Genomic DNA, 16,297 nt, shown 5'->3' on the forward strand with positions numbered 1-16,297 from the left:
GGGACGCTGACTGAGTGCTTTTGATCACCAGGTTTTAAAGTCAGGGCTTGAAAGAAGAATCAAAACCTGGGGAAGAGTCAGGAAGACACTGCCGGAAATCGTGGTATCCATAGAGACGCTATCGGAAGTTGGGGTTGCTAGGAGGCCCGGGCGCGTCCCCCAAGCTGCCTAATGGCCGAAGTCCCAGATGATTATGATTCCGGCCCCGATGAAAGTGAGGAGCCCGCGCCTAAGACATCTGAACTGCCTGGACTTCGTAACTTGTCTGAAAATACCGAACCAGACACCATGGCAGAGGCAGGCCCAGAGCAACCCACAGAGGTTGACCAAGAGCCCCAGCCAGAGACTGAGGAGGAGGACTTCAAAGAGGGGGGGTCAGAGAGTGCTGAGAATGTACAGCTTAAACCAACCAGGACTTCCGAGGAAGAAGTTCCCGAGGAGAACGAGACAGACCTGTCTAATGAAACTGAACCTAGGATTCCCCAAGAGGTAAAGTCGGAGACATCCGGAGAGATGGGAGGAGAGCTTTTCAAGGATTTGGAGGTCCCTATGGATGCAAAGCGTGAGGAGCCAGACCTAGAGCCATTGGAGGAGGCTGAAGCAGATGCTACAGAGAATGTACTCATAGAGTCAGATACAGAAATACATATGGAGCTACCAACGGAAACCAGATCCGAAGTCCCAGGAGCCACAGTCAGTGGAACAAAATTAGTGTTACTAGAGGAGACTGAGCCGGAGATTCCAGAGGAATCACTTAGGGAAGAATATGAAGACACAGTTCTAGAGCCTCCAGAGCAGCCCCAACCAGATTTTCCAAGTGAAAAACCAAGAAAATCAACTGAAGGGACAGATCTACAGCCAGAGATGACCAAACCAGCGATTCCAGAGGAGACACAAAGAGAGCCAGCTGAGGAGAAAAGGATAGAGTCACCTGAGCAGGATAAACCAGAGTTTCTGGAGCAGAAACCAAGAAAGTCTACTGAGGAGGCAAGTCTAGAGCTTCCTAAACCAGAAGTTCCAGAGCAGATGCAAAGAAAATCAACTGAGGCGAAAGGGACAGAGCCACCACAGCATACTAAACCAGAGTTTCCACACCAGAGACCAAGAAAGTCAACTGAAGGGGAAGTTCCAGCAGAGATCAAATCAGAGTTTCCTGAGGAAGAGTCAAGGAAACCATCTGAGGAAACAAGCCCAGAGACATCAGAAAAGACCAAACCAGAAGTTCCAGAGGAGACCAGTCTAGTTCTACCACAGGAGATCAAACCAGAGGTTCAAGAGGAGACACAAAGAGAGTCAATTGAGGAGAAAGTTCTAGAGCCACCAGAGAACAGTAAACCAGCAGATCAAAAAGAGAAGCAGAGAAAATCAACTGAGGAGACAGGACTAGCACCACCACAGAAGTCCCAATCAGAGGAGACACTAAGAGAGTCAACTGAGGAGAAAGGTCTAGAGCTACCAGAACAGACTAAACCAGACTTTCCAAAGAAGGAACCAAGAACATCAACTGAGGAAATGGATCAAATGCCACCACAGAAGACCAAACCAGAGGTCCAAGAGAAGACACAAACAGAGCCAACTGAGGAGAAAAATATAGAGTTACCAGATGAAACCAAACCAGGAGAGACATATGTAGAATTTTCCAAGGAAGACAAGTCAGAACCAGTCAAATCTAAGTATTTTGTAGACAGGGATGAGCTCGAGCACCCCAAGGATCAAACAAGAATGTTGTCAGTAAAAAAAACTGATGAAGTTAAAAGAGACTATGCATTAGAATCTCTCAGAGGAAGTGAAGTAGAAACAATTAGTACATATGAGATTTCTCAAGAACTCCAAAATCTGCTTAATGATATCAATAAAAAATACACAAACTCACTTCCCTCAGAGTCTCAGACAGAATTAAGAGAGTCCTTTAGTAAAAAGAAAGATGTAGATTTGTCCCAAAAGTTGAAGAAACTGGTACCCGAAGATAAAGAAACCCAACAAAAACAAAGAATTGATCTTCAATTTGAGTATCTTAAATGGAGCCCAGAGGAAGTTGCAGAGTGGATTAGCCAGCTAGGCTTCCCTCAGTACAAGGTATACATAAACTTTTTTTGAAATCACATGCTCTTATCCTTTTACCTCTTATTCCCTCTACCCTGACCTGCGCTCCTGCCTCTTTTTCATCAGAAGGAGTATAGAAAAGTCCTGGACTCTGGTAGAGATAACTTGGATTTTAATTTTGGCCTTGCCACTGATGTATATTTGTATTTTGGGAGAGGAAGGGAGGATCACATTTGTTTGTTTTTCCTATTCATACCAGTCACTACACTTCTCTACAATCTTTGTATAAAGACCAAAAAGTTTATATAAGCCTCTTTTCATAAAAAGCTGTATTTTTAACTAGATTTGGTCCAAGGTAGCCTTTCAGTATTTTGTCGAGTTGTTTTAGTGGTAGTTCCAAAAAAATAGTTTTGTTAAGAAGATAGTGTAAGCCCCTTATTTCACTGATGCCAGCTGTGTTTTAGGCTACCACCAAACAGCACAAGATCTGAAACCTTTTGTACCTCTGGTACTTAGAAATGTAATTGAGACATGAAGAGACACTGGTTGTAGCATGCCGAAAAAAATTTAAGAAGCAGTGTGGAATTTAATTAAGATGGAAAAATGTGATATTACTAGGACAGAAAATAAATTTAAATTTTTTCTGAGCATATAACTAGAGACAACCATGATTTCTTTTCTCCCTCTCTCCTTCCCTCCCTCCTTTCTCCCTTCCTTCCTTCTATTTGCAGTACATTTTCTGAGTGATGTCCTTGTACTGACAGGAGTGTTTTACCACAAATTTCATCAGTGGCCGAAAACTCATCCATGTAAACTGCTCAAACCTCCCTCAGATTGGGATAACAGATTTTGAGGACATGAAGGTGAGTTGTGTCCAAAGCTTCCCTATAGAGCACTGTAACAATGCCACCATCTGTCTCAAACCAACTCCTTTTTTTCCAGCCTGGCCTCCTGTTTCTGTCAACGATGTTATCAGACTCCCAGTCTCCAGGCTCACAGTGAATGCTTCCTCTCTCCCCTTTGATCCCCACAACAATCCCAAGAACTGTCAGTTCCTCCTTTGGCACTTATGTTGTCTGGATGTCTTCATTCCCACTTTTCAGATCTTTATCACCTTGTTCCTAGGACACTGCAGTAGCCTCTTCTTTTAGATGCAAGGGCCTGCTTTTAGACTCTCACCTTCCAACTACTTATACACTATTCAGAAGCCGTCTTTGGATCCCCTCTGTCTACAAGATAGTCTCAGGTCCTTAGTTTAGGATCAAGGCCCCCACCACTCCTCTGAATGAATCTTCTGCCCCAGCCAGCCAGGTCTAACTCACACCCTCACAAACCTGACTAGTGCATTCCTCCTTCTGCGTCTTTGCTCACTTTCCCTTTACCGTATATTAATCATATGAATCTTAATCGTCCTTCAGGACCAGTTTCTCATTTTCTTCTCCCCAATAAGTCTTTCCTGACCTTCCCAGCCCACAGTAACCTCTCCTCCCAAGCTCTCATAACATTTTATGTCTCTTCTAACACCATATGTATTTTGCCTGCTTTGGTGCCTAACTTTGAAACAAGTTACATTAAGCTCTCTGGGCTCCAGAATTTCCTAAAATCTCTCCAGCACCAACAGTCATGATTATGCTTCTTTGTATAACAGTATACTTCATTTGTATTGTTTTACAATTTATAAAGCATCACATGCATAATCTCATTCATAACCTTTCCTTTAGCATCCCAATCCCATCGTAACAGTGGTTCCACTCAGTCCACCCATGCCCATAAATGCTCTACCTCAGTGGTTCCCAAACTTGGATAATCTTCAGAACCAGATGAGATTTTTTTTAAAAAGATAGATTCCTAGGCTCCATCCTCCAGAGATTTTGATTCATTAGGGATAGGATAGGCCCTGGAATGTGTTCCATAGGTGACTCTTCATCAGGCCTTAGAACCATATAATTCCATAAATCATATGGTTTAGAAAATAAGAAAACTACACTTGTTAATACCCAAGTCTCAGGCTGGCTGGTTAGATCAGTTAGTTAGAGCCTGGTGCTGATAACACTAAGATCCAGGGTTCGATCCTTTTACTAGCCAGCCGCCAAAAACAAAACAAAAATAAAACCCAAGTCCTTTTACAAGGACAACAAGATATAAGGTAATCCTTTAAACTATTAAACACGTAGTCCTAACTGAATATTTAATCTCTTGAATTCTGCCAATAGCTATCCTTTCCTGAATGCTTACCATGTGTTGGGCACCATACATGTATTATTTTACCTAATCCCCATTTTACAGCAGAGAAAGGTGAAGCACATTACACAAGATCATTCCGATAAAAAGTTTAAGAGCCAGGATTCAAATCCATTCTGTGTGACTTCCCAATCCATGTTCTACTTTAAACCACTATACTATATTGTCTCTCTAAATGAACATTTTTGCAATCATGAATTTCCATGTACATAATGTAAAAAGGACCACTTACTATATATTGGTATTTCCAACCATACCCTCACGTAGCTACCAAGTACTGCCAGATAAATATCTTATTCTTTTTATGTTCAGATAATACAGCTGTATTTATGAGCTCTAATTTCTATTTCTATTTATAGTGTACTGAATTTTCTAAATAAAAAATAAGGAACAGAATTAGCAAAATAGTAAATTGTAATCAAATTCCTGAAACCTTTATGTTCCCAGAATTTCAGCTTTTTATCATAAGAAAGCATTTTTAAAGAGTCTACCAATTCATTTTTCTCCCTTTGTATTATAATTCCAGAAGTACAATATCAACGTGCAATAATAAAAATTCTAATTATGCCTTTTTCTGGTCTTGCAAGAAACAAGATGTCTTTAAAAATCTTCTGAAATCCTTAAGTAAATGATGAACCCAGTGGTCTATCCTTATATCCCAAGAAGTTTGAATAAGCAAACTTTGGAATACTTGTTATCAAAGTCAACAGACAAATGTGGCCTCTCCTTGAGGTCACTAGAGTAACATGAAGATCAAGACATGCAAAGGTATGTTAGATAAGCTTTGCTTGGCACTTAAGTCCTCATAAAAAAGCTAATTCTACTCTAAGACACAGGTTACTTCTTAGAGATTTTACATAAACTTTAATATAGTGTAGTTACCTTCCTTACTAATATATGTAGCACTTTTAATCCTGCCGTTGTAATTACAGCACCTAGTACTCCACAATTTGTCCCATAACAACACTTAAAACAGTGTAGTTATTTTGTTCATGCTAACTCTCTCATATCACCATTCATAGACTTTGGGAGCATGGGAAGAGGGGAGAAAGCGCAGATTGCTTGCGAATATAGATTTCTGAACATGCTGCTAAGAATTTGAACCACATTTCAACTGTGCGCCCCCTTTACAAGACTTGCAGTTAATTTATGGCCAGTTCCTATTATCTTCAAAGCTCCCTCTTTCTTCCTTAATTTTGGAATTACTCAGGCCTCACCTGCAGAAATAGCTAACCTTTTTTTTGTCCTTAGTGCAATGTACTAAGATGACCAGAGAAGAGTTAAATGTGTGGGTGAGACTGGTGAGGAGTGCGGGAGAACAGAAGCACTAATTTATCCTTTTCAACTGGCCGAGGAGGTGCTTGAAATCACTATCCTGTCTTTCCCATTTGTAGTGCTGCATTAGCTTGGCAAAAAAGGGGAGAGAAAGCCAATCTTTCTAGGGATAATCTAGTAACGAACTATAGAAATGATCCCTGAAAGTATAGTCTTTCTAGGGATAATCTAGACAAAATAGCATCACACTCGCTTCATCTTTCTCTCTTAGAAAATAATTCTCAGAGTATTTTTAATTATTCACTGCATCAAGTGACCAAAGAGCTCTCTGATAAATATTTCAAGAACACAGATGAATTGTTTATTCCTTTTGTATGCATGATTTTATCTTACAAAGTTTAGCCTTAAAGCTTCACAATATCTCAGCAATTTTACTATACTTGCCTTGTTGCAAACTATTTAAATAGCACAAATTCATAACAATATATCAGTAACTGAGTATCACCAGAGAAAAATATTTTTCTTTTTATTTTAAACTTTTAATTTGCAAATACTTTCAGTTTTACAGAACAGTTGCAAAGATAGCGCAGAGGGTTCCTGTATACTCTTAACCAGCTTCCCCTACTGTTAACATCTTATGCAACTATGATACATTTATCAAAACTAAGAAATTAACATCAGTAGAGTACTATTAAATACAGTCTTTATTCAGATTTCTGCAATTTTTCCACCGATGGGTGATTTTTTCCCCCAGATCTAATCTGGGATACCACATTGCACTTAGCCATCATGTTTCATTGGTCTCCAATATGTGACAGTTTCTTGATCTTTCTTTGTCTTTCGTGACCTTGACACTTTTGAGGAGTAGCAAGCAGGTATTTTGTAGATTTCACTGAATTTTAGTTTGTCTGATGTTTCCCACGATTAGACTGAAATTATGGATTAGGGGGGAGACTATCACAGAGGTGATGAGCTCTTATCTCATCATATCTGGGAGTACATGATATCAACGGGATTTACTACTGATCCCTTGGTTAAGGTGCTGTCTGCCTGCTTCTTCAGTATAAAGTTACCGTGTTTCCCTTTTCATATTCTGCTCATTATAAGTGAGTTACTAAGTCCAGCCCACATTCGAGCAGAGGGGAATTAAGCTCCACTTCCTAGAGGTAGGAGTATCAAAGAGTTGATAGACATACAGTAAAAATACCACAGTGGTAGATATAATGGGGAAGACAGTTTGAAGCTATGCAAACCTTCTGTTTCCCCTTAGAGTTTTGCCCACTAATTTTAGTATTCATTAGTGGGACTTGCCTGCCCAGTTATTACTATGTTGTTCTAATGATGATTTTCTATTTCTCTCATTCCTTCTCTGTTTAATTGGAACTCTTCTGTAAGGAACTCTTCTACATTTAATTGTCCATTCTCCCCCTTTTTAAAAAATCCATTTAGCCACTTCTATCAGTACAGACCTATGGATATTTATTTTATTCTTTGGCTTATATAATCCAGTACTATTGGTATTTATTTTGTTGCTCAAATTGTTCCATCTTTGACCATGGGTAGCTCTTTTAAGTTAGCTCCTGTTTGCTTTGACATGCCCCATTATTCTGTTTAGGCATCTCCTCACTTTCTGGCACTACAAATTGCTTCAGGCTCATCTTGTATTTTCCTTGCTTTAGCCTTAGATCAGCTGTGTCTCCAAGGAGCCCTGGTTACTTTTATCAGAGAATGGTATTTAGAAACCAAGATGTGGGCTAGTTATGCTTTTTGCTACTAGAGCGTCAATGCTTCTAGGTACACTCAGCAGAAAGATCTAGGAAATATATGTATATATGCTAACCCATATGTACACAAATATCTGTCTTATTTCTGTGTATATCTACCTGTATATATATATTAAAATAAGCATGAGTTCATATTGCTTATTTTAATCTGGTCCAGCATCACAGAGGTCATTCTAGCCTTCCTGTCCTTCCTTCCTCCACACCTCCTTGCATATTCATAACTTCTTTTTCTGACATGAGAAACTTGGCTCTCCTTAACTATCTATCCCTATGACAAATCAATTTACCAAATAGAGTGCAGTATTTGTGTATAGTCCTTTTTGTCTTTAGCCTTGCAGTACCTAGAAAAAGCACTGTTTTCCAAAGTTAAAGTTATTGAAGTCAGCTCCTCTCTTCCGCATTCCCTTCAATGAGGTTATGTTTTACTTTGTAATATAGTTAGATTCATTTGTCCACAGCTTCTGTTCCATCCTGGCTTCCCCAACATCCTGGCTTTTTAGAAGTTTGCATGTAGTAAACTCACTGTTTGTTGTGTACAGTTCTATGGGTTTTGACAAATGCATAGGGTCACGTATTCAACACCAGAGAATCATACAGAGCAATTCTATCACCCTAAAATTTCCCTCTGTGTTCCCTTTGTAGTCAGCCCATCCCTCCACCCCAATCCCTGACAATCATTGATCTTATTTTCTATCCCTATAGTTTTGCCTCTTCTAAAATATCACATAAATGGAATCAAATGATATGTAGACTTTGGGTTTGGCTTCTTTCCCTTAGCAAATGCATTTAAGGTTAGTCTGGATTGGGCTGGCCGATTAGCTCAGTTGGTTGAGTACGGGTTGATAACACCGAAGTCAAAAGAAAAAAAAAAAAAAAAAAGATTAATCCATGTTGTTACATAAATCAACAGCCAAATTTTAAGGAGACCATACATCTGGGTTAATAATGGTGGTATAGGTGATTATATTTGAACAAGTTTAGTTAAATTATAGGTTCCAATTATGCAAATATGCATAGTTACATACTATAAAGTAACTAAACAGTATACAATAAATTGGTAATGATGAAGCAAAAGCATCAGTAGTTTACAAATAAAAGCAATAACAGCAACCTTAAAAAACTATGATCAACACAAGATACAATGATGATATAGTAATAACAGTGTCATCTTGAAAACTACAGGCATTACAAATATCTGTTCGAGGCCACATGAAATAGGGCTCTTCAGTGATGCCAAACATTGAGTATGGGCCACTGTCCTGGAGTATGGAACTAAGAATGTTTAGAAAACTCTAATAATCTTCATAAATACCTATTTTTAATAATCCTTACTGTTTTAGTCCATTTCCGTTGCTTATAACAGAATACCCGAAACTGGGTGTTTCATAAAGAAATGAAATTTATTTCTTACTATTTTGGAGGTTGGGAAATCCAAAGTCTAGGGAACACATCTGGTGAGGGCTTTCTTCTTGGTGCAGAGTTCTGTGGAGATGCAGGATATCACATGGCGAGAATGGGCTGAGCAAGAGAGAACTAAACTTCTCACTTGCGCTCCTTACGAAGCAATCAGAACCTTGCCTGTTACTCCATGAATGGATCAATCCATTCACAGGGCACAGTCCTCACAATCTAATCACCTCTTAAAGGCCCTACCTTTTAAAATACCATAATAGGATTTCACCCTCTTAACACTGTTACAGTGGAGATCAAGTTTCCAATACATGAGACTTTGGGGGACACATTTGACCCATAGCACTTATTAACTCAAGTAAGTTCCTGGTTAGCTGCTGTAAGCCTTAGGCAAAAATAAAGACTATTGCTTGTTATTTGTTCATCAGAACTGAAGAAAGCACTTGTATTTTTAGATCAATTTATGGCCCATTAGATGACCCTCAAGGTCCACTGATGAACCTCAGACATACATTAAGAATCACTGAATTAGAGGAGGGATGGGTGGATTATATTTCTTGATTCCAACGTGACTCTTCTACATGTAACCAGTAGCTTTATAGCACTTTTGATTTCTGCATTAGGACATGGTGCTGAACAGTACTAGACTCTCTTGGCCCACAGTGGGCATGCAGCTCTTTCTGTTAATAGTAACTGTGTGTATGACTACAGTGTCCCTCTTGGGGGCACCATCTGTAAACCTCAAGGAATTTGTGAAATAAACTCTTCTAGTCAGGGGCATTCCAAGGAGAATTCACCTAGGGTAAGGTGCTGATCAAACAAGGTGCTCAGTTTAGCAGCACTGATTACAAATGAGGGCCACCTGTACTAATTTGGCTGTCAACTCTTAGAAACCTCGGTTGATAAAGACCTCAATTGCTATTCTCTCTGGGAATGCCAGGCAACTATGTAGACTCTGTCCTTTACCCATAAACTGTTCCTGGAGTATAATAAAACCAGTTCAAGTATAATTTGAGAAGAAGAGTATCTCGCCTATCTAAAATGCATTGCTACTGGGAGCTGTGGCCAAAGAAAAAGAAAAAGGTAGCCAAGCCCACCAGGAGGGAAGGTGTTGAAAGGCATCTCCCTCAGTGTGGAAATTTATATTTTTTCCTTCACCATGTCAAGTGGAAAAAAAAATTTTTTTTTTAAATAGGAAAAATAAAATGTATTGCTAATGGGCAGTTTTGCATCAGGTTTAGAATGGGCTGTGGCATGAATTTTACGTTCTCGTAGCTATGACCAGTAACTTTAAATTTTTTTTAAACATCCATTCTACATATCCCTTTGGCTGTGTTCTAGCAGCAATTTCATGGACTACATTCTTATTCAGATGCAGAATATGAATTCAAATAGCAGTGTTATAACTGACCTATGATTAAAACTAGAATTTGAAATAGCAATCACAGGTTAACCTAGGATATCAAGTAGCATGGTGCTCAATGAATACAAATTATGTTTTACAGATGCTGAAAATGTGGCAAAATATATTTTTAAAAAATATACAAGTATAGGTACTAATAAAACAGCTGGAACTTTAATGTCTGCTTTTTATGAGGTGAGATAAAATAAATTTATCTTTTAGTCAAATAAATTAGGTAACTATTTGAGTAGTAATTATTTTTCCTTAGTTGCAAATTAACTGAAACCCTTATAGGCAAGTTATTTATTAACCATCCCAGGGATGTCATGGCTCCTAAACTGAACATATTATCTGCTCTTATGGTTGGTCAGCTTGCAAAAAAAGAAATGTACCCATCTGTGGCCATCTGATAGAAGGGCCTGGAAATATCTTTAAATGGTACTTTTGAAAAGATAAATTATGTGATATTTCTCTTAAGAACTTGGTTTTGGTGAGGTCAGGCTAGTAAGCCTATAAATGTTATTTCATTATTTTATTTTCCCATAGAAATTACTTAAGGTGTTAACATTCTATAGACCTAAGAAACTAAGTAAAACTTCTTTGATTCAGTTGTGTTTTCAGGTTAGTCCCATTAAAAAATTATCCTTGCATTTCAGGTAATTTCTCGGCATACGCGGGAGCTACTGGGAATTGAAGAGCCATTATTCAGACGCACCATCATCCTTCCCTATAGGGACAATATTGGCTTATTTTTAGAGCAAAAAGGTCACACTGGAGTAAAATCTGATTCCTTGACCTTTCCTGAATTTGTCAAAGCAGCAGGATTACAAGATTATGCTCCACAAATAACTGCCCCTGAAGAGAACGAGGCATTACCTTGCACTAACCCATAGGGGAAAGCTATTTTACTTAGCTTGAAAAATCAAACTAAATTACTTGGGGGAACAGATGTGGTCTTTTTTGGTTTTTCTTTTTCTCCTTTTCATTAAGGATTTGAGTTAGAACTGCTGGCTCCATTCCTAGTTCTGTGCCTGACTCACAACACCTTCTCTTAACTTGTGTTTCAATTTAGCACCTCGTTAAACAAAGATAGAAATACATCTTTCTGGATAATTGCAAGAATTCCTGATAAATTCTAATAATGCAGCTGGTAGTAGGAACCTGTTGGGGAAATATAATTTAAAATAAAATCTGTCAACCCAGATAAGCTCCACAAATGCAGAAAAGAAACTATTTTATTATTGAATAAGCATTAAACTATGATGCATATCACAGGCAAGCTGCTAAAGAGACTGCAAAGACAAAGAAATCTCACCCTTTTAGGTAGCCAGGCAGGTACCATCCATGACATACATGTTAATTATCTGCGTCCAAAGGAAGAATGAAACTTCTCATATCGTGACAACAGACAGGAAGTTACTGCTTGGAGCCAGGTGCCTAGGCTTACCTCACACAGAGACAGGGAGACAGGGCACCATCCTCCCCAGTGCTCACATTTCAAATAGATGGCTCCAAAACCCCCAAAAAAGATTTTCCTGAGGGTGTAAAACTGGCAAGAGGCTTATTCAGCTTTAAAAGATTTATGTACATCTCAAAAACACAGAAAAAGGAATTAAAATTAAATGTTTTCTTTGGGCGTCGGAGAAAATTTTTAAAAAAAAAATTTTTTTTTTAGATTTATGTATATCCTTACAAACAACATGACTTATAGAAGTGCCACTGACCATGAAATAGGGTCTAAGTTTTGCTAACAAGACTCTTGTATGTGGTACCTTCCAGACCTTTATAAAATGAAATTCAGGCTAGAGTCTACCCATGAGTGGACTCATCAAAAGAAATTATAAAATACTTCTTGTTGCTTAAATGAGTCCAGTGCTCCTCTAGTTTTATACATTTAACTGTTATTTCTCCTCCCGATCTCACTTCTTAATCCTAAAACCACTATATGGCTCACATAGTCCAGAAGGGCAATGATGTACTTTGTCCACTTCCCTACACCTGAATGAATAGTAAAAGGAATGGGTTCTTTCCTACTGAGAGAAGGAACCGGTGCCTCAAATTAACATTTATGCCAAGTGTTAATACTTGATGATGAACCTAATTTTTTCTCAAAATGAACTAATAAGATTTTACTGGAAACCATTCTGACACCAAACCATTGAATTTGCCTCGCTCATGGTTATACAAAAAAAAAAAGTAAATGATTAATCTAAAGCCATGGTGATTTACGTGTATAGTGAATGGTTTTGCTCAAAAGCACTTTAGCACTTAGCAAACAGTGGTTCTGTTCAGTGACAGAGCGTAGTAAGTAATATCCTTTCCCAGCTTGAAAGGGTCACCACTGTTGTTTTCAATTATGTTATAATTGACAAAAAGTATTTGCAAAACATAAAGGAAATAAATTTGCACCATAGATATAAAATCTGTATTTTGCAAAATTTTTAGCCATTTATCATAAATGCCAGTAATTTTTAAAAATGGTTTTAAATGGCTTAAAAGGGAACGGCTTTAAGTAGATAGTATAGTCATATAGTATCATATAGCTGAAATAAGCATGAAATGAGTTATAATTTAATTAAGATTATTTTACTGTACATTTACTTCTCTATCCAAAATGCTAGGAAAATCAAGCTGTACCATTTGCCAGCTTCATACCGCTACAGAAAAAGTTGCAGTATGTAAATGTCTAATAATGACATTATAACTCCTTGAATTTAGCTTTTATTTTTTTTCATTTTTATTTTTTGAGTTTAGCTTTTAGAAGAGAAATAATTTGTGCTAACAAGGCTTTTCAGGAGAAGCAGCTTACTTAAGTGTGTTAGGTTGTGTAGTTTCATTTGGTTGCTTCTGAAAGGCAGACACGTCCAAGTATAATGATGTATAGGATCTCTTATTTTATTCTACATGTTAAAGAGCTATCAGTTCAATTTTCTAATTCCTAGTGCTTAACGTGTGGCAAACACAATGCAGTCACATGATATCCACTGTCAATTGTAGTAATCAGGGCACAACCACTGTAGAGCAAATCTGTGAGGGAAAAAAATCCTGATTCCTGAGGTTTCTTACTGGGATGGAGAGCCCATGGAAACCACTGGCTGTTCTTTGGTTAGGGAGATGCCAAATGAATTACAGTACAGATGAGTAAGGTGGTCTTGGAGAACAGTACTGGCTGAGAGATGCTGGCTAAAGGGAGTTTCCTTGACTTGCGTAGCAATCAGATCAAACCAGGGGAGAGGCCTGGGGTGAAAAAATAAATAAATACTGTTACTTTTTTATGTCTATTCAATACATCAGATTTAGCTATTAAACACTTCCTTTAAAGAAAGTTTTTCTCCACTTGGAATACCAGACTAACTGAAATTCATAGTTAAACTAGAAATTCAGCAGGAACTATTCAATATGTAAATTTTATTGTACTTATGGTGATTTTTCCACATGTATGCACATTTCTGTAAGTGTGTTTGGAGAGGAATTCATAATTAGAGAATGATTATAATATTGACATTGACATCCTTTTCAATACATTTTCCTTGAATTTAGAAAGGACATACATAAGACGATCATAGACATGAGGCAAAGAAAAGATAACTGCTTTTAAGATATCTGCTTTAGCTGTATAGGGAAAGTAAAAGTTAATATAATAAAAGTGGGCAATGTTAAGTATTAGTCTATAGTATAACTGAAGTTAAAAAGCATTAAGACATAGGGGTTTTTTGTGGGGGGTATGGGGGTCTGAACCCATGACCTTGGTGTTATAAGGCTGTGATCTAACCAACTGAGGTAACCGGTCAGCCCTAGACGTAGGGTTTTTATAATGTTAAAAAGATCCTAAGGCAAGGATATCTCCTCTTACCATTTTTATTCATCATAGTACTGGAAGTTCTAGTCTGATAAAGCAAGAATAGGAAATAAAAGGCATACAGATTAGAAAGGAAGAAATGGGGGCTTCCAGTCCACATTGCAGAATAGACAGTCCCCAGCATCACTCTCTCCCACAAATCAACCAATTTACAACTATAAAAATGCAACAACAGCCAAGCCGGGGCCACTACAGGTCAGGGGAAGAGGAAGAGAGAGCTACAGAGTGCATGAAGGTGGGAGAAACTACGATGAGAGAAAGAAAAAAACCCTCTGACCATTTCATGCCATGGCCACTTTAAGGCTAGAGCTGCTGAGCGCATGGAGCAGGAGCTGGCAAAAGCTGCAGCTGTGCCCTTCGGATGAAGTTGCTTGGAGGCAGCAGGGGAGAAGAGGGTCTTGGTGGCCCCCAGGCCAGCAAGACCACTAATAGGGCTCCTGTGGACCCACATAGGAGTGAGGAGCCAGAACAACTGGATAAAAGGAGCCACTCAGAGGCTGGTGAGTCATTGCATGGGGCCAGCACATGGCCTGTCCCATGGGAAGTTTTTGCAGCCCGGGCAGTGGGGGAGATGGGCCCACTGGTGGAACACTGGGGCACAGCAAGGACAGCTGACTGGCACCCCAATCAGCAAAGGACCACTCAGAGGAGACTGGTCAAGAATATAGAATTGCATGGGGTGCAGTTTGATGAAAAGACTCAGACCCAGATCAGAGTTTCTACATAATCCAGGTGCACCAGGTCTCTGGAGAGGTGGAAGTACCTATGAGGTCAACCATTAAAACCTAAGCTGCTCGAAAAGCCTTCCCTAGAGAAGCAGAAGCAAAGAAGCAAATTAGCTCAACCACACAGCTCAAGTACTGGTCCCCACAGGAAGTTCCCCTATTTTAGAAGTAAGCAAAGGACAAAAAATTAGTTCCGGCCCAGGCACACTGCCAGTGCCTTGGGCCCACCCAGGGACCCGAGGTATGGAGCCAGGGACTGAACCCCTGTCCCACAACCAGGCACGCCACCAGCACCAAGGAGCATGCCAAAGACATCACCTCCATGTGGGTGGCCCACCACAGCCACCGCAGTAACCATGGCTGCCATAAAAGTGGCTAGATGTCACAACCACCACACAGATGGTCCATCAGCCACTGGAGTGCATAGACACAAGGAGAGTCACCAGCAGAGACAAAGAAAAGAAGAGGATGTCTCTCCACAAAGCCAATTCCAGAGTGACAGAAGAAGCATTTGCTCTACAATAATATTGGGGGACTTGAACACACCTCTCAGCATTGGACGGATCATCTAGGCAAAAAAATCAACAGAGTAACCATTACTCTTTGAAAAGGAGTAAAGAAATCTAGAGTAATTAGAGAGGGGAGGAGGGAGAGGGAAGGGGATGGGAAGAGATTGGACAAGGGGCATAAAGAATAAGTACGATTTGTAACAATATATATGCTAGTAATAGTGATTTGATCAACATATGTCAATGCTGAACCCCCAAAATATGAATAATCAATTATGATTCAATTAAAAAAAAAAGAAAGGAAGAAATGGCATTGTTCCTATTTATAGATGACATGATTATCTATAAAATCCCAAGAAATCTTTAAAAAACCAAAAAATTAGAACTAATGAGTTCAGCAAGGTTGCAAGATATGAAATAAACATGCAAAAATCAATTGTATTTATATATATACTAGCAATGAACACATGGACACTAAAATTTAAAATATAATTTCATTTATAATCATTCCATAAAAACGGAATACTTAGGTGTAAATCTAGCAAAACATGCACAGGACTTGCTGATTAAATAAATCAAAGAAGATCTAAATAAGTGGAGAGACATATTGTATTCATAGATGGGAAGACTCAATAAAGATGTCTATTCTCCTCAAATTGATGTATAGATATAATGGTAAAATAAAAATTAGTGACAACACCTAGTAAGGATGCAGAAAAACTGGATCACATATTGCTAGTGAAAATGTAAAATGTTACAACTGCTCTGGAAAACAGTAAATATGCGCCTATCATATGACTCAGTAATTGCACTCCTGGGCATTTATCCCAGAGCAACAAAAATTTATGTTCACACAAAAACCTTAAAATGAATGTTCACAGCAACTTTATTCATAGTAGCCCCAAACTAGAAACCACACAAACACAGATGGCCTTCAACAAGTGAGTGGTTAAACAAACTGTAATACAACCATGCTATGGAATACTCCTCAGCAATAACCACAAATAAACTATTCATACAACATAGTAACTTGGATGAATCTCCAGAGA

General features: G+C 38.6%; 2 protein-coding genes and 1 pseudogene across 2 annotated transcripts in view; 1 reads left to right on the plus strand and 2 right to left on the minus strand.

The window, feature by feature from the left end:
* The first annotated feature begins 171 nt into the window (after positions 1–171).
* SAMD15 (sterile alpha motif domain containing 15) lies at positions 172–11,048 on the plus strand. The gene is made up of 3 exons (XM_063088593.1): positions 172–2,076; positions 2,808–2,906; positions 10,812–11,048. Exons 1-3 carry the CDS (start codon positions 172–174, stop codon positions 11,046–11,048), a joined length of 2,241 nt encoding a protein of 746 aa, XP_062944663.1.
* Positions 5,621–5,775, minus strand: LOC134374138 (small nucleolar RNA U3; annotated as a pseudogene).
* A 2,169-nt stretch (positions 11,049–13,217) lies between the features above and the next one.
* The window catches only part of NOXRED1 (NADP dependent oxidoreductase domain containing 1), a 29,667-nt gene continuing 26,587 nt past the window's right edge, over positions 13,218–16,297 (minus strand). Inside the window, exon 6 of the mRNA XM_063088470.1 lies at positions 13,218–13,392. Coding sequence (XP_062944540.1) covers positions 13,218–13,392 — 175 coding nt within the window. The remainder of the gene's footprint in view (positions 13,393–16,297) is intronic.

This window comes from Cynocephalus volans, chromosome 3 (assembly GCF_027409185.1).
Source record: "Cynocephalus volans isolate mCynVol1 chromosome 3, mCynVol1.pri, whole genome shotgun sequence".
NCBI classification, from domain to species: Eukaryota; Metazoa; Chordata; class Mammalia; order Dermoptera; family Cynocephalidae; genus Cynocephalus; species Cynocephalus volans.